Here is a 19521-nt window from a genome sequence, read left to right as displayed (position 1 = left end):
TTCATAGTCTTTCAAGAACTACAAGTTGAAATTGAGGTAGACTGCAAAAGAAGCATTTGTTTGAACCTCAGTGTGATGGACTGCTGCACTTTCCCAAGGCTGATGAGAAAGGAGAATGGGATAGAAAGGCTAACCTTTTGCGTTACTTGCAGCTTTCAATATACGTGAAAAGTATTCATAATTAATCAAAATTGCACTTTAAGCATGCTCTGCTGTAATACCACTATTACAGTATTCCCAAATCTCTCTTCCTCTCCTTTCTTCTACTTTCCCCTAAAGAGATTGGTTGTGTTCTTCTGTGTGGAGTCAACAATCTGGCTGCTGATTCATCTGGCCGTTCACAGAGCTCTCTGTAAATGAAGAGAAATCAACAAGTAAACATGAGTTTTGGTACTCAGTCTTGATGGAAAGACAGTGTTTAGCTTTGACACAGTGTCTTCCCAAAACCTATCTATGTGTTTACCTGGACTATGTTTTTTTTGCTTTTAAGAACAGATAGGATCAGGGGTTCTGGTTCATACTTGCTTGTAGTTTGTTTGGTGTGGTATGCTAGTTGAGATACTTATTCTGAGTTTAGATCTGTACTACCTGCATTGTGAAAAAAAAATAATAACAGACTGAAGGTGTGATAAACTTAGAAAATGTTAATAATTTCTAAGAGTATTTTATTGGATGCCTTATAATTAGCTTTGGTATGTTTATTGCTATGAAGCTGGGTTGGATTTCAAGAGTCCAGTGTGTCCTGGTGGCCAAGAAGGCCAATGACATCTTGAGGTGCATTAAAAGGAGCATGGCCAGCAGGTCAAGGGAGGTGATCCTCCCCCTCCACTCTGCCTCACCTGGATTACTGTATCTGGTTTTGAGCTTCCCAGTACAAAAAAAGACAGGGAACTCCTGGAGAGAGTCCAGCAGAGGGCCACAAAGATGATAAAGGGCCTGGAGCATCTCCCCTGTGAAGAAAAACTGAGCGACCTGGGTCTGTTCAGCCACGAGAAAGGAAGACTTAGATATGATCTTATTAATGTTTATAAATATCTTAAGTGTGAATGTCAAAGGGACATGCCCAGCTGCGGGAGTGGGATTGGGGAATTCAGAGACAGCTCGATACGAGTTAACAGCTAAGTTCAAATTTAATTGGTTAGTGCAGCAATATATACACCAGCAGGTATACTTGGCCGCGTGCAATTGGCTATACAAATCACGAGCCCGTACGCTGCCTATCACCCTGACACTCGTATGCTACCTATCACCGTGACAATGCGGAATTCCCCAAATCGCCTACTTTTCTTGCCAACTCCCTTCTTTATGATAACTGGACAACTGCTTGTTTCTTTTACCCGTCTACAAAGTTACCATTTCCTTAAAACTTTCACAGTGACCTTGCTCAGCAAGCCACGTCTCCACACCCAGCCTCTTTTCAGTGGTCTCTGGGGACAGAACAAGGGGAAATGGCCATAAACAGGAGCATAGGAAGTTCCGCACCACTATGTGAAGGAACTTCTTACTGTGATAAGGACGACAGAGCATGACAGAGCACTGGAACAAAGGGGTTGTGGATTCTCCTTCTCTGGAGATACTCAAGACCCGCCTGGACACCCATCTGTGCAGGCTGCTGTAGGTGGCCTGCTTTGCAAGAGGGTTGGACTCGATGATCTCTGGAGGTCCTATCCAGCCCCTATAATTCTGTGATTCTCTGACTCTGTGAGAACAATTGGGAAAGGTAAAATGTTTACCGAATAGACAAGGAATATCCCAGCAAGCACTCACTGTATCCAGGTTCCCAGTGCCTTGGAAAAGACATCCCCTAGTTACAAACCCTGTAACAGAGTTGTTTTGACAAGGCTGAGCAGTGTCTAATACTGGCCTCAAGGTAAGGGCAAGGTAAATGGGCTGTCACCTAACAGAGAGTGGCAGTCACCATGACTGAGGAGATGTAGGCGTGTAGCTTCTGGGGACGGGAGTGACTGCTTCTCTGTGCCATTTCCCTTAACCTTGCTGAAAGGGCTTGCAAAGGTTTGAGCAGATAAGACTTATGGTTCATTGCTGTAAATGCTTTTAGGCTTTTTAAGAGATGAGTCAGGAATGTTGTATTCTTAGGATGCACGCTGTGTGCCCTTGCACATATATTGGATTCGATCTGCTTTGTTGTCGGCTGTGTTTAAGTGCTGGGATGTAGGTGTCCAAATGTGAATGCACTGCCCAATTCTTCTGCCTACATATAACTGATTACTGTTATATGAGTCTCTAAGCCACCCTTCTTGGCTTCACCACAGACATCTGTCAGTGTTGTTCAGATGCCTTAAACAACCCAACATCTCTCAAATGGCACTATGTGCCCATATGGAGGCCCACTAGACCTGATGATCTGCTTGTTTTTCAGTCACAGGATGTCATTCTAGGTAGCAGAGAGATTTCCTGTCTTTTGAGCTTATCCCCTGTAATTCTTGCATATACTTGGGATGAGAATGTGCACACAGATGTTTTCCAGCTGTGTTGTGGTGAGCAGGACTACGGAATTAATCCTGTCCTTGTACTTGGCATTGGTGAGGCCTCATGTTGAGTACTGTGTTCAGTTTTGAGCACCTCAGTACAGAAAGGACATTGAGGTGTTGGAGCAGGTCCAAAGAAGGGCAACAAGGCTTGTGAAGGGCTTGAAGAATATGCCCTACAAGGTGAGACTGAAGGAGCTGGGGCTGTTTAGTCTAGAGAAGAGGAGGCTGAGGGGAGACTTTATTGCTCTCTTCCAATACCTGAAAGGTGTTTGCAGTGAGAACAGAGTTGGTCTCTTCTCACTGGTGACAGGTGACAGGACGAGGGGAAATGGCCTTAAGTTGTGCTAGGGTAAGTTTAGGTTGGATATCAGGAAAGGATTCTTTACAGAAAGAGTTGTTAAGCACTGGAATAGGCTCCCCAGGGAGATGGTTGAGTCCCTATCCCTGGATGTGTTTAAAAACCATTTGGATGTAGTGCTCAGGAACATGATTTAGTGGAGAGGTGTACTCTAAGAGGATAGTATGGTTAGGTTGTGGTTTACTTGATGATCTTTAAGGTCTTTTCCAACCTGAGTGATTCTGTGATTCTATTATTTTGAACTCGCACATTGTTCTTGCCAGGGCACTTAGCAAAGTACTGCCTGTTGGTGTAATTTTGATACTCTGCCATGCTTTAAATTGCCAATTAAATTACATCTATTTTAAAATAGCATTCAATCTTGCTCTTCTTCTCAGTCCCAAGTTGTTTTTCTCCCTTTACCCCACCAGTACACTCTCTGAGTGAATGGGACCAGTCCTATTTGCTGCAAATTTGCAACGACTGCTGCACTAAAAGGTTCATCATAAATGCTAACCGAAATTGGTAGATGCATGCAAATGTAAATGTGTTGAGATGTGTTTAGAGTGTATATACAGGGGCCATCTGTAGCACAGGCTGCAGATGTAACTAATACCTGTAGTGTGTGTATGTTATGCTTATATTCTGAAAGTTTTATTTCCAGTTCTGCCAAGAATTCACTAGTAGAAACACACTTTGCTTTCTTGTTTAATCAATTGAATTGTCCCTAATCAGTCATCAGGCATTTTATTTACTGATGTCTTATGATACTATTTACACTAAAAATCTTTGCTTTTTCTTTTCTTAAGTTGTTAGATATGAAATATTTTATTGCTTACAATTCTGGGGAATTATTTTTCTCAGGCAAAATTTTAAGAACATCATTGAGTGTTGCAAAATCCTTGCCTCAATTGGAAAGTGCACATCTTCCTTCCTTCCTTCCTTCCTTCCTTCCTTCCTTCCTTCCTTCCTTCCTTCCTTCCTTCCTTCCTTCCTTCCTTCCTTCCTTCCTTCCTTCCTTCCTTCCCTCCTTCCTTCCCTCCTTCCTTCCCTCCTTCCTTCCCTCCTTCCTTCCCTCCTTCCTTCCCTCCTTCCTTCCCTCCTTCCTTCCCTCCTTCCTTCCCTCCTTCCTTCCCTCCTTCCCTCCTTCCTTCCCTCCTTCCTTCCCTCCTTCCTTCCCTCCTTCCTTCCCTCCTTCCTTCCCTCCTTCCCTCCTTCCTTCCTTCCCTCCTTCCTTCCTTCCTTCCCTCCTCCCCTCCCTCCCCTCCTCTTCTTCCCCCCCCCCCCCCATACCCTCTCCTTCCCCTCATTTCTTCCATTCATCTTTCCAAGCAAACTCAAATCAGACACAGGAGAACAGCATCTTAGTAGGCAGTAGGTCTGTGTTTAGATACTAGTTCAGTGTCAAGTGACATTGATCTGTGTGTTTGGAGGGGTGAGAAAAGACCTCCTCTTACTGATTTACTGAGTGCTTTTCTTCTCTTACCTTCTCTGAAGTTCAGTGAGGGAGAAATTAGAAGGAAATTTTAGCAGACTCTTTATTAAAGAAAAGGAGAAGAAAATATTTTCCAGTCACTCTTGAAGCGTTACTGAGCACAGTGAGCAGTGGAGGGAAGTCATGGAAGGATAATGGAAAAGTCTCTATGTGTCTTTGAAAGGAGACATGTCAGGGTGAAGTAATAATTTTAAATAAAATGGAGATGTTCAACATAGCAAAATGTAGATACTGACAATAATGAAGAATGCTGTCTCTTGCTTAACTTTTTTTTAGTTCTTTATCATGCTTTTATGTACTGATGTCTCTGTTGTATATTAACTGATGATTCCACAGATCTTTAACTGGGCCATGATGTATTTAGGATGTCTTACCTCTTGTAAGCATAACAAATGTAATGCTGATACTGAGCTCATGTGTTTGAAGATGAAGAAGAGAAATTAATCAACAGTATATATCCCACACGGTGAAGTTGTAATTGAGTATGATTTTGTTAAGGATTTCAGAACAAACTCTGAATAACAAGTTTTTCCCCTAAGTTTTTTCCCTAAATTTCTTTGGGCATACAATACAAATAAGGTGGGATTGAATTTGCAAGTTTTGTGTTGAGGATTTAAATATGTGAAAGAAATTACAAATGTCGTTTGAAAAGTGATATAGGTTTCTCCGAGACTCTAATAATTATGATTCATTGTATCACATTCCTTAACTACAGTGCACTTATGATCAGATGTGAATCTGTTCAAATGAAATGCTGACAATACTTGAAGAAAATAACAATGAATGAATAGATGTCTTGCAAGACACTTCACTATATAGCCAACATAAGCTTTGGCTGCATTTAGCCTTGCTCCTGCCAACAAGTTCTGGATGTCTGACATCAGTTTGGTGTTTTTAAATCTAGACTTTTAAACCTTATTTTGTATGTAACAAGACCCATCTTTTGTAATGCTTTTACTGATAACCTGCTCATTTTACATAGTGGAAACAGACTAATCAATGTGCAAGCTGCTAGCCAATTGTAATCTTCCAGTAGTTATTTCTGTAGTTCATTTTAGGTTTTGTTTTCTTTCTGTCTGCTGACACCTTTTTCCAGTTCTAGAAATCGCTGACAGACTTATATATACCATTTGGGTATTTCAGTCTGACATGGCATAAGGAACAGTTGCATTGGCAACATTTTTACATACTTTTGTATCCTAGGAAATATCTGTTCTAGACCATTCCCTCAGATTGAGCCACTTCTCTGAGATCTGAGAGTGTCATTATTTAGGGACATTTATCCATGATTACAGGCTGCTAGAAGTGCTTCAGTGGATGAAACACAGTGAATGAAAGCATTTTTTCAGAGGGAAGATAATATTTATCTACAGGAAACCCAAAGATCAGAACTCCGAAGTCTGGCAGCCCGGCAAGGTCATACCTCTTTTGGTGCATTCTGCATGGATGTAAACCTTCAGATGATGCTAGTATTTGGTCAGAAGAAGGACAAAAACACTGGACAGTGATGGCTACCAACAGAGTTGGAATCAGAAGATAGCCGTCAGGTGTTATTTGTTGTGGAGTCCTGCCAGAAGGAAGTTGTCCACTGATCCCTGGCTGACTTCAGAGAAGAAAATGTATTGGGGAACAAACTCTTTGGGAAAATCAGAACTGAAGCAATTGGGTAAGAGGCAAACTGCTGTCTTAACCATAATTTTGTGGAATCTTTTACAAAATAAGGAACATTTTGGCTTGTTCTTGACCAATTTATAGAATCATAGAATCACAAGATTGGAAATGACCTGCAAGATCATCTAGTCCAACCATCCTTCCACTACCATTGCTACCACAGCCTACTAAACCATATCGCGTAGCTCCTCATCCAGACGCCTCTTGAAAACTGCCAGGGACAGCAACTCCACTATCAATGTGGGCAGGCCATTCCAGTGCCTCAACCCCTTCATCTAGGTGTCTCACTCCAATTTATAGGAGGGAGATGAGGTTCTTTTAATATCTGTATACCCGGTGTGAGATTAAGAAACAACGGTTCATATGTTAGTCCAACCAGTTTATTATAAATCCTCATCAGGGAGACGGGAAAGGGAAGGAGGGCGATAGAAAAGATAGGAAAGAAGCAAGAATCGCGTAAAGCGGGGATAGTCACCACCAGGATCCAGCAGCAGTCCCGTTGCACACCGTTTCGAAGGTCCGAGGCAGAAGCAGCAGGGGGGGAGAGGAGCAGCGTGGCCGGCCTTGGCAGCAAGCAGGCAGCAGGAGGCAGTCACAGAGCCAAGCCGGGAGGAAGCAGCAGGACTCAGGTAGCAGGCCCAGGAGAGTCCATCAGCATGCAGGAAATCCATACTGAGGAATCTGATGGCAGACACCTTTGTTCTTCAGCATTGTGGTAGAGCGCAGAGCAAGTCCAGGAGGGAGACACTGCAGAGCAAGTCCAGGAGGGAGAGAGGCAGGTCGTGAGGCTTCTTCATAGCAGAAACCTCTTCGTCTTCATGAGAATATGTTGCCAGAAAACCTCATATTCTTCATGAGGAATCAGTTGCCAGAAAACCTCAGGTTCTTCACAATTGTAGGTCCCCATTTTATCCTTCTTCTCTTTCTGCCTACGTGACATCCCTGGGTGCTTGAGCAAGAGTCATGTGAGTACCCCTGAGATGGCCATATTCCTTGAGATAAGTCCACACAAAAGACCACTTCACGGCCATTAAGCTGCAGCTTATCTCGCTCTCATTGCCCCTGGCCTTGTCCATCTGTGTCCCTCAAAGGATTTCACAACCCTTGCCCAAGAGTTGTCCATCAAAGTTCTCCAGACAAAGGATTTCTCAACCCCTACCCAGGACTTGCCTGAACTTGTTCATCTGTGTCCTCAGCAAGCTTTGAGACAATGATGTAAAAGAATGATCTCTTACAGTTGGTCATCAGTCAAGATATTAAACAAGATGGGCCCCAGTACTGACACCAGTTGTGTCCAAGACCCCTAAGGGGCACCAGTTGTACCAAGTCGCCAGCTGGACTTAGCTCTATTAACTACTACCCGGTGGGCACAGCCCTCTAGCCAGTTCCTTACCCAAACAAGAGTATACCTGTGCAGGCCACAGACTGCTGGTTTCCCCAAAAGAATACTGTGAGAGACCATGTCAAAGGCTTTGCTGAAGTCTAGATAGACTACATCAACAGCCCTTCCCTCATCTACAAGTCTGGTCACCCAGTTGTAGAAGGAGATGAGGTTGGTCAAGCATGACCTGCCTTTCATGAACCCGTGCTGGCTGGGCCTGATCCCCTGGATGCCACGCACATGCTGTATGATCTCACCCAAGATGATTTGCTCCACAGCTTTCCCTGAGGATAACTGATCTCTCTATTAAAGGCAGATGTAAGGAAAACGTTCAGGACCGTAGCCTTCTCCTTATCCTCAGTGGTCACATTGCACAAGTAAAGGATGGAAATTCTCCCCGGTTCTTTTCTTACCATTGGTATATTTATAGAAGGATTTCTTCTTCTCTTTTACTGCACTGGCCAATTTGAATTCAAGTTGGGCTTTTGCCTTCCTAACTTCCTCCCTGCATACCATAGCAGCTTCCTTGTAATCTCCCCAAGTAGCCTGTCCCTTCTTTCACAGGACGCAGACTCTCTTTTTCTTCCGGAGTCTCAGCAATAATTCTCGGCTCATCCACACTGGTCTTCCCCTGCAACTTGCCTTACAGCATTCATGCACAGCCTGTTCTTGCACCTTTAAGATTTCCATCTTGAGGAGCGTCCAGGCTTCCTGGACCCCTTTACCCGTAAGGAGTGACTCCTAACGGACCCGTGCTACAACTGTCCTGAACAGGTTAAAGTCCGTCCCTGGAAGTTCAAGATAGTTTTTCTAGTCGGCCTTCTGACATCTCCAAGAATAGAGAATTCTACAATTTCATGGTCGCTCTGCCTAAGACAGTCCCCAAGCTTCACATCTCCCACCAGTGCTTCTCTGTTAGTGAAGAGCAGGTGTAGCAGGGCACCACCCCCTGGTGGGCTCTCGTACCAGCTGCGTAAGTGAGCTATCTTCCACACACTCTAGAAACCTCTCTTAGGCTCCTTCTTAGGCCGATCCTCCATTGCCTCCCCACTCACCTCCCCTTCAATTTCTAGCATCTAAAAGCTGTTGCTTAGAGGGACCTGGGGAAATAAAGTAGGCAGACAGGGGGGACTCCCGTGATGCCCAGTCAGGACTCTCTTCCAACCCTCCTCATCAGTTAGGTCTGCCCAACTGTGACAGGGCAGGGGGTCCACCTCTTTTCTGGGCATGTCTCCTTGGCACCCTTCCCTCCAGCATGCCGGCGAGTCACTTCACCAGTCAATCTCCCGCTCACACTCCCTGATGGTCCTTAGTCTCTGGACTTCCTCCTTGAGCTCCACCACCAAGCTGAGCATCTCATCCACCTGCTCACATCTCATACGGATGGAATCCCTGCCACTCTCCCCAGGCAGCAGCAGGCTCAGGCACTCCCTACAGCCGGAGACCTGAACAGCCACATTTCTGGGCAGGTCCTCCATCTGGGTCGCCACAGTCTTCTTGGAATAAGCCCGCTGTCTGGTGGAGACCATGTTTAGGCCTGCAGTCTCAGAGACTGCCAGAAGGAAAGCTGGTCTCCTTAGCAAAGAGGAGGTTTTTTTTTACTCCAGATCCCTCCAGATGCCCAGTGCAGTCTTAGCTGCTCTGAAGCTATTCTCCGCAGCAAATTTACTGTAGTGGCTATGACCTATGCCTGGGTGATCACACCTTCAAGTGTGTTTCATAATTCCTAGTTTTCCTGTACTCTAGGCAATGTGCAATTCAGTGTGTATACTACACAGAGGAAGATGTGCAAACATACTGTAGGCAATTTTTTCTGGATTATTCTGCTGCAGACATGAGATGGATGCAATCTGAAGAACAGTCATGAAGTAGCGAGAATGTGTATATTCATGAACTTCTCTAAGAATATGGTAATGACAAGAAACTGATTTAGTCTCCTGCATGACCATGCTTTTTGGTCTTAAATCTTTTAAAAAGGGAAAGAGCAAATATACATCTGTAGCGTTTTATGTGATGCATTCTACTTAAAAAATCTTACTTATTTCAACCCAAATTTTAGTTAATACTGATGTAGTTGGTCACAGTAGTCTTTGATGCTATAGAAGGTGCAGGTCTTGTGATGTTAATAGCTACTTGTGTCTAACAGAAAAAAACTGTAAACAACCAATGATACTTCTAGGCTTTCTGTTGAGACAGACCAGTGTGGGAGAGCTAGCTGGAATGATAGCAGAACTTTGCTATGTTCAGCATTCATAATAAACAGGGCCATCTGGGCAGATTATTTTCTTACCTGAGAATCTCAGGTCTTCTGCTTCACTCCTCTCCATTAATTTTCTTATCACTCTTAGAAAAGTGAAGAGCTCTAGAAAGGGAATGTTTACTATCAGTGGCTTAGCAAATTATTTTTGCTATCTTCTCATAGATTTCCAGCAAGTTTATATCTAGTCAGGTTTCTGTGGCCTGAAGTTATATTAAAATCACATAACTCTTGTCTTCTCCTTCTGTGTACCAGGCTTACAGGAGCTGTTTTTTCACTTAAAACACCCATAAGACTCTCCACTGTTCATAAGAGGGAAACAGGTGACAGAACAAACATCAAGAAAGAGATGAAAGAGAGTGTATCATCCAAGGAGATGAAAGCTGCAAAGTACTGTAAAGATGAGCATTTCTGGGTTTTCCCCAAACACAACACTGACCTGCTGTTTTCATTGCTTTTCAGGACTATTTTATCTCAACAGACAAAAGGAATCATCAAAGAAGTAACACAAATGCTTGACAGATGAGAATTTGCAGGTGCAGTAGGAATCTGCTGCCTAAGGACTGAATCAGCAGCAGAGCAGATTGCTGAGAAAAGAAGGGAATGATGAGTGGGAGGCAAAAGAAATGGCCACCCTTATTGTGGAGGAAATCCAAGCAACTTCTTTGCTTATTTTCTTGCTACTTTAGCTGCATCTACTGGACAGTTCTAAACAGAGATTATTCCTTTTTGGCTACACAGTCCCAGAGTGGAAGAACATGTAGATTCCAAAGAATTCTGCCTGTACTAGGTGATACGTGGATAGTATTAGACAAAAATCTGTTTTATGTAGTGTCGTCTTCCCTACCACTGTCCTACCACACATTTTTTGCCATTTTTTAGCTACAGACACTTCCTGTTTGTGAGTTTTCTGCAACTCTGGGCCAAAACTGTTATCATAGGAAGGCAGTTACCTTTTCAATTTGCAAAATCATGAATATTTCAGAAATGGGGGTTTATAGTTTCTATATGGATGCCATTGTTCACATCCTCAGTATGATTTTGGAAACCTGATAGGGTTATGCCATTTTTATACCAATGAAATTATTTTTTACCACCTGAGTGAATCACAGTGGTAATCTCTTTGTTTGCCAGTGTCAGTGATGAGTCACTGAAGCACAGCATCTTTAATACTTTAATGAAGGGTTACCCTTTAAAATTCTGATATTAGAAAAAATTAGAATTTAACCTTACTCTAGTTTCTGGAAGGTCAAACCTTGTATTCCTTTCTGATGAATACCTCCCTATTTTGCTTTCCATACTTACTGTTTCATTCATACATACATACTGTTTCAAATTCATTGTTAGTTGGGATGGATGGGGAGACCAACAAGTACAGGTAGGCAGTGGTAATTGGGAGCTGGGACACAAGGGTATTTGAAATGCTGGACTGTTGAAATTCAGGCATGTTTTTCACTATTTGGAGAATGCTGTACTGAGCCTTATCGTGATGACCATTCATATACAACAGCTACAGTTATAGCCTTGCTATATGACTCAATTCGCTGGAGGTACAAAGGCAACATACGTACTCAAGTTAGTGACTGCTAATACATTTTATAGATAGAACTGTACTGTCACTTCTCATTACTCATTAGTTGTTAGCAGATTTAAGGATTAGAGGAGCTCACTATGGTGCTAAATAGGTTATATATTTATGCGAGCTGATTAACAGAGACTCCTAAGAGTCAATTCATAGTTTTGGTTTGTTGAACTTATCCCCATGCGAATTAGGAGGTCAGCCCAAAACAGCAGTTGGAAGCCATGTGAGATGTATTATTTCTGTGCACAAATCCAAATTTTAATCTTAAATTGTCCTGCTTGCCATTGAAGAGGGTAGTTGTGGCTGCCTTTTACAAGAAAAGCATATCACTGCAGTGGAAGAGCTGGAGACAGATCTGTACTGTGCATTGGAACCTACTGCAGATCAGTAGCTGGCAGACTCCATGCTGACCTTGGTACCAGAAAAAACATAACCACAAGCCAGCAGCACAACATTTTGCTATTGAACCTTGCCAAGAGGCCAGTGTTATTATCAAAGAAGATTTTTTGAATGACCTGTTAATTCCATACTTACATTAGCAACTGAACCTGCCCTCATACGTCTATTTCCAGCTTGCTTTCTGTGCAGGGCCTTACTCTGCAGGCCTGGTCTGAAAATGTCCACCATAAGTGTGACAGGAGGCAGACCCACCAGATTTGAAAACCCTGATGTCAGCCCAGGTCTCCAAGCAAATGCCAGTATCAAGACCGAATGGGTTTTCAGCACAGCCACCCTGTGGAAATGTGTCTTTAGACATCTATAATATAAATATCCATATCTGATTGTCACTTCAGCCGTGCTTTTTATTCACTTCAAAGAAACAGGCACATTCAGGGCATGATTCATCTGACCTATTTTACACATCTACATTAAACTCTTTCTTTTTATGACGCTAGCTTTTAAGTCTTTGTAATCCCCGAAATGTACTCCATGTTGGTGTTTTTAAAATGATTTGTGAATATCTGTGATATTACAGTAATCAGAAGGACTCAGTTAGTGGGCTAATAATAATGTATTCATATTGTCCCTATTGACCCAAACCTTTCTTTGTGTTGAATCAATTTGGTTTTAATTTTGATTTTTTTACAGAAATGATTCAGAGACTCTGCATTTGTTGCAAATTCTTACGTGACTGTGAATATTATGCTCTTTCACTTCAGATAAACTCCGAAGAAGCATGCCTAATCTAGCTCGGATGCCAAGTACTCCCACCATTAACAATACTGCTGGCTTTGCTAGTTCTCCAGTCACTGTGAGGAACAGCCAGAGCTTTGATTCCAATCTACATGGAGCAAGTAATGGGATTTCAAGGATGCAGTCATGTAGTAAGTACCTGTGTTCTTTGGCTGTGTGTAAGGTATTGACAGAATGGTAAAATATATGTTCCAGCCACTGGAAAGCTTCCATAAAGTTTTCAATTTATGAAAAATTAAAGGCAGACTGCATTCCTTTTATACTGCATTTTAATATAACTCCAGATTTTAAAGCTGCTATTTTGGAAAGCAGCTTCCATCTGATCTTCTTATGCAGTACTGAAGGTTTAATCACAACCTTTATTTTCTTTGCCCACTCATTTTTTACTAACTTTAAAACTAAAATTACAGTAATTGTAGTAGTACAGAAGCACCAGTAAAGGAGCTAATTCGTATAGGCTTAGGTTTTTAGCTTTGATACTAACATTTAAAACATTTAAAACATTGCTTTTGTCAGTAATTTGCACAATGCTGTATTTACATTACACTATGTTGTCTTAGAACACATGACCTCTCTCCTGTTGAACTGGAGCCGCTTTGTGGCAAATGGAAGGTTATATCCTCAAGTATATATTACATGTTGAGTGAGTTACTTAAAATGACTCTGTAATTGGTTTAATTTAGTTGACTTCTAGATGGCAGGGTGGCAGTATTGATCTATCATTTGTTGAATTATTCATGTAGAATGTCAACAAGACAGATCAAGAACCAAGGCTGTCTTTTCTAGCACAATAATTGAGGTACTCTTATGGGAAGAGGAAAAAGTGAATGTTGTCTGACACAGACAGAAGGAACTGAACTTCTGCCTCCCATTGCCTGTGAAGTTTTTGAGGGAGAAATTGGCACAGAGTCCTGTGGGTATTTTCCTTCAAATTAGAACAGAATTTTCAAAAATCTTCAGAATGATTAAATTGATATTTCTTGTGCTGGATTTATTTTGCTTTATTTTCATCCATGTCTTGTAGAAGAATGGAAAGATGTTCATGGTCCCACTTGAAACACGTGCTAGTGTGTTGAGAGTTTAATTTTATTTACTACTTCAAAATATATGTTTATCTGTGTGTTTATGTATATATGTATGCATATATGTGTAACAGATAACTCTTCTGAAATACATTATTTACTAGGTGGCTTTGTTGGGGTCTTTAAGGAGCTGTGTTATGAGAAAGGTTCCATAGCAATACGCTGCTAATCTTGTTTAACTGAATCACAGATCTTTATTTTCTTCCATGTCTTTAAATGGCTTTAAGATGCCCTTTTTCAAAGAGTTGAAAAAAGATTGACCTGTGTGCAGTAGTTAGTTTAAGTGCTTCAGGCTTTTGATGGTTTGCTTCAGATATGTGAATTCTGAAACAGATGTTTGTCTGATGTACACCAGAGGGCAGGATTGTGTAGATAAAGCTTCTGGAATAGGTAGCATTGATTTAAAATGATAGTTTACATAACATCAGCCATGGAATATATTATTATATTTCAGACCTTTTTATAGCTTTTTGATTGTTTTTATTATGGACAACTTTATAAACGTCTGAATAATCTAACAGTAATATATTTTCAATGGTTTCAAAGCTGTAATGGCATAAGTGGAATTAGTTTGCTTTTAATGACTAATGAAATCTCTTTGAGAGAGAGAAAGAAGGGTGAATAAGGGATAAAGTTTTTGTTTGGTATGGGGATGGAATGGGATATTTTAGATCAATGCAGTGTCACCAGATGCAGTACTGGATCCAATGGGTTATTCAGCAGTTTATAATTAGCAAGTTAATTGCATAATGACGTGTTTATCTGCATTTAAATCTGTCTTGAGATGAGCATTATTACCTTGCCTCATTTGCTGCATATTGACCTTGTTACTTCCTTTTCTACCTCTCTTTTAACAGTTCCATCTCCTGGACAGCTTCAACACAGAGTTCACAGTGTGGGACATTTTCCAGTGTCTGTTAGGCAGCCTCTCAAAGCTACTGCGTATGTAAGCCCAACTGTACAAGGTAGTAGTAGTATTCCAGGATCCACCAATCTACAGTTACATTCTAATACTGGGATCCCAATGCCAAACAAGATTGCCAGTCAAGGGATTTTGGGGCGCAGTGCTCTTCCAAGACCCTCGTTGGCCATCAATGGGAGTGGCATACCCAGAAGTAAAATTGCACAGCCAGTTCGAAGGTAAGAATCAAACAGGCCACCTTTCTTCTGTAGCTAGGTTTAGTTTAGATAGTTGTTTAGTTAGTTGTGTTGGTTTTCTTTCCATGTAGCATGAAGCTGGGCTATAAAGGAGAGACATTTCTAGCTTCCAGTGCTGAGTCAGTGAATGGGTGAAGATTTATCTCCACAAATAGTGATGGACAGTGTCTACTGGTAGTAAACTGTGATACTTGCTAGAATGTAATTATGTAAGAATGGATTGCTACTCATCAGTAAGAAATCAAAACATCTCATATCATTAGTATATCTGACTCAACATCTTCCAGACTTGTGCCATTTGCTGATCCATGGTCATAGGATAAGCTTTCAAATAGGCATGCATGCCTATTGTTAAAAGCAGTGGACTTCAAAAATGCAACTTGTGATGTTACAACATTGGAACATGAGGAAGGAGATATCTTGTGTGGCTTGGTCTTGTGTCGAACCAGCATTCTTTCAGTTACAGCTGGGAAACAATAGGCAAACTGGGCATTCTGAAGTACTGTGTACTTGCAATGAGCTACATTGCTAAATAAATTAATTCTTGCATTTTGCAAGAGACTGTTTCCAAGTGATTTTTTAGGATAAGCAGTAAAATAAGCCTGAAGAAAGAAACTGGGTTTTCATCGCCTTATCACAGATGGGAGTTAAACTTCTAGCTGTATATTCTGTGATTAATAAGTTGAAGTTTGCCAAAGAGAAACTTTTATCAACTAGTGTCAAGTCCTTATGCTATTTTTCCCATTGCCTGCATCCCCCGTTGTGAAAGCCTGCTGTATCGCTGCCTTCTTTTCTGTTGGATGAACTATCTCTGTTTAGCTCTCACTATTTCTATGTTTTTCAATAGATACTGGCAATTTCAATTGCTCATATTCTCTGTTTGCTTGAGTTACGCAGGGATTACACCAAAGTGACTGACAACAGGTTTTGACCAACTGTGGTGAAACTTTGATAAAGAGCTGTCAGATTTCTTCTTTGATGAAGACTGTACCATGAGATTTCTGTTACAACCTTCTCTCCACTCTGCTGGAACTCTCTCTGTTAGAGTTCTTTATAGTAAAGGTTTTTCTTTCTTTCTTTTTTTTTTTTTTTCTTTTCCTCAGCTTCATGTTCTGCAGAGCTCTTAAATCTTTCATAGCAACATGTGAGAAATAGACTTTCTGGGCAACAAGGCCCCGTCTCTTGCTATTTTGTAACTTCATACCACAGGCAATGTTTAAAAAAAAAAAATTAAGAGATTTCAGTGAGAGGGCAAAACACCCTACTCTGAACACTGTTTTTATTAGAAGCTGATTCAGATTAGTAACAGTTGTGTTTTTAATCCAGGAAGTCTGGACTCATATCTTCCCATCTGCAAGTATATTGCAGTGTCATACGTTGCCAACGATGCTGGAAGATATATACTGTTATCACTTTGTAAATGACAAGTTCTCAAAAAGCACAGGTTGGAGCTCAGCCAACAACTTTAAGATCCTAGTTTTATTTTATTTATTCATTTGAAAAATAAGTGTGGCTTCAGTGCATCTGAAACTTTCTTGGAAGGAAGTCAACCATGAGAGGAAGATTTTCTCAGTGTTGATTTTGTCACTATGGTCATTTCTGAGGAACGGTATTTCTGATTATCTGTTGAAGAGTCTAGCTTCTATTAATATATAATAAAACTGGTTTTAATCATAACTTCATTGAAAGTAGAAAAAGATTTTTTTTTTGTTTTTCTTTAATAAATCACATGTTCAGGAAGAATTGTTTTTTCAGAACAAAGCTGTTTATTTTTTACCTATAGCCAGACTTTTACGTAGCCAAGTTACTGGTATTCTACATAAAATAAATTGACACTGTATGTAGGCCTTGTGTTAGGAAACTTCAGTACTTCACAGAACCAAACACAAGGGAGTACTTTTGACAATTTATAGCCAAGATAATCAACGTGGCTAAATGTTACCTGCTTTTCTCCTACTATCAGAGATTAAAGCATCCAAAAGCAGTGTAAATAACTTGCAGTGAGTACATTCCATCTGCATTCAATCTTTTAAGCAAGACAGAATTTTTTCCCTGTTAAATGGATGCCCCAGACCCCGGCTTTCTCCAAGTCCAAACTCTGGCACTAGGTTTACAGATTCACCTTCCCAACTCCTTTCCCCTACTTGCTGGTCCTCCATGTTCCATCTTCACTCAGGAGCATGTTGGCATGAGCAGAGTGAGCTGGAAGCCATCTGCAACAGCCCTGTTATCCCACAGCACCCAAACAAGAGCAGAGCAGCACTGGGACCCATGTCAGTGAACAGTCCCAGTTTCCAGACAATTCTCCAGTGAGCAGGCAAGTCTCAGCTAACCCAGAATGTCTCTTTTGTGCAAGGGCATTTGGAAGGAGAGAAGGGATAATAAGTTATGAGAGTTACTACTAAAGGAAATGCAAAGAAGGAAGAAAAGATGACTCAGGACTTGTTTTTTTAAGAAGCAGTTTTACAGAATTGGGGCACTTTGTTTTCAGCAACTTGTGATGTAACTAAAATAAGGTTGCCTATCACTAGTAGATTGATAGTAAGGTGAGCTAGATAGTTGATTGTGTTTGTTTTTTAATAGTCCTTGAAACAGTTACCTTGCTAGTAAAAACCTGGAAGGTTTGGAAGTTGGTCAATAACGGTTTTTTAAGGAGTCCTTGTTCATTAGTGAGAGTTAGAACCTGAGTGTGAGGGTGTGTGGCTGAAGGATTGCCAGCTCTCAGCACTGGCAGTGGTGTAGGAACTGGCAGCTCTCTGAATTTGGCTGTGATGGAGATAAATAATCATATCTCTTGGATGGGAAGGTCTGGAGCAAGGCTCGGTACAGTTCTTCTGTTGATAAGATGCCTTAATTTCTTAGTGCCTGCATAGTGCTTTTGGGTTTTTTGGGAGTACAGTGAGCAAAAGTGCTTTTTGGAGAATATTTCCCATTACATCTCTGCTGTCATTTTTGGAAGATTTGTTGTCCATAGCGATAAAAATAGGTTTACATTTGTGTTTATATTCTTCAGGGTCCTTAGCTCTGACGAATCAAGTCTTCCCACTTAGGGGGATCTCATGCTTCATGTGAGAATTATTCAATAAATTCCTTTCTGCAAACCTTTTATCCAGTAACAGGAATGGGTTCTCATTGGAGATCTTAATTTCACGATAGATCTTTATAGTTTGCATTTGCATGGAGCCAGGATTATACCACAGTGATGTCTCCGAGCAAGCCACAAAGCCAGTGTCATTACTGAAGTAAGTCATATTTTTTTTACCTCAACCTTTCATGTGAAATATGACTTCCTTTGTCTTTTTCTGTCATTTGTTCCATAGTTTTCTTCAGCCTCCAAAGCCACTTTCATCACTCAGCACGATGCGGGATGGGAACTGGAGAGATGGCTGCTATTGATGAACGATGCCCATGAACAATGGAAAATAAGTAATGCAGATTTCATTACCCAGCTGGCTGGGTAACAATGTTTTGGGAAAGGAGCATCATGCAATATTATATCCCCTGGGATTTTAATATGTAAATATCCATAATGCAGTGCTGTTTTTTAAAAAGAAACATCTTATAAAATACTAAATATTGCACTTAATCAGTTTCCCGAACAGCTGCATCAGACTAACAATGGCAGAATTATTGTGTAGAACTGAAGAAAGTACTATATACGTGCAAGGTACCAGAATAATTCCTTTAAAAGAACTTGGAGTTAAGGATTCTGGGGCAGTTTTGCTATACTGAAATCCTAAGATAATTTATTCAGTATAAAGGCATTGTGTATTTTATTTTGAATTTTGGAGGGACTTACATATGTGCTTGAATTTTTTTTTAGTGTTTCCAGTATATTTTATTTTGTATACTTGAGTTCATTTAAACTTGCCTGAACTTGAACAACAGAGAGATGATTTAACTTTTCTGTGCCATAAATAATATTTTTGGGGTAATGTACTTTTTTAGCACTAGGAACATATCTTACAAAATTGTACCACTGGCAATACAAAGCAGTATATTTATGTTGCGAAAGCACAAAAAAAGTAGCACTCACTGGAGACTGCCATCCAGCAGGGTCAGCATGGTTTTGTTGGTTTTTCACCATTTGTTCAATTGTTAATTTATTGTCATTGTATTTTGTATTTAAAATGGCATCGTAAGTCACACTGCACTTACAAAGATACGGTGATCTCTATGACTATGTTTGGTTTTCAGTACTTTATTACAAAGAATAAAACTGTAATGTTTTATTAACAGTTGCTTATGTAAAATGAGTTTTAATGTGAATAAATCTTTTTGATAGATCTTTTACAAAATCCAATTGCACTAATCAATGCTTTCTTATAATGGCATATGACTTAATATTTGATTACAACTGTGTATACTGCTGTTTTGGAATGTTTCAGAAATAAAGAATCTATTTCAGCAATAATACTGTTTTGAGCATGCAGTGTAAGCTTTGTCAGAATTTAGCAATTGTCATCTACTAAACTCCTGGAGTTCCTATTACGTAGCACTGATATTATGCTGCATTTTTGCAACTAGAAACTAAGTTCATCTGAATTTTTTTTAAAAAACATGCCTTGAAGCCAAAATATGCCTGGAACACAGGTAAGCATTATTCTTTAAACAAACTTACTGTGATGTTACGATTTTTTTTCAATTTAATGTTCAAATTCTGCAAGTGCAAATGTGACACAGTAGGAAAAAGAGAATATGTATGAATCCAGACCATTCCTTTGCCATGGATTTAGCTCTGAATTTTCTTGAGGATCTGTCTTTACTAAAAGGGCAAACTAAAAAAAATAAAGGAGAAGAATTTAGTGAGTAAAGCCTTTATTAGGGTGAGATGTGATTGTACAGGAATGCAGTAGTATCTTTTAGTTGAAA

General features: G+C 40.5%; 1 protein-coding gene across 3 annotated transcripts in view; it reads left to right on the top strand.

Annotated features, from left to right (window-relative positions):
* SLAIN1 (SLAIN family member 1) overlaps positions 1 to 19031 on the top strand; it is a 57741-nt gene extending 38710 nt beyond the window's left edge. For 2 of the 3 annotated variants that reach the window (XM_090130370.1, XM_031610020.2), the window contains 3 exons: positions 12376 to 12540; positions 14349 to 14631; positions 17970 to 19031. In XM_090130370.1, the coding sequence (XP_089986496.1) occupies positions 12376 to 12540; positions 14349 to 14631; positions 17970 to 18045 (524 nt within the window). In that variant the 3' untranslated portion in view covers positions 18046 to 19031. The remainder of the gene's footprint in view (positions 1 to 12375; positions 12541 to 14348; positions 14632 to 17969) is intronic. The other variant, XM_090130378.1, reaches the window with a different exon arrangement.
* Positions 19032 to 19521: the final 490 nt, after the last annotated feature.

Source organism: Phasianus colchicus, chromosome 1 (genome assembly GCF_987193195.1).
Source record: "Phasianus colchicus chromosome 1, bPhaCol1.hap1.1, whole genome shotgun sequence".
In the NCBI taxonomy this organism is placed as follows: domain Eukaryota; kingdom Metazoa; phylum Chordata; class Aves; order Galliformes; family Phasianidae; genus Phasianus; species Phasianus colchicus.
Note: the sequence above shows the minus strand (reverse complement) of the source record. Positions and strands in the feature narration are given on the sequence as shown.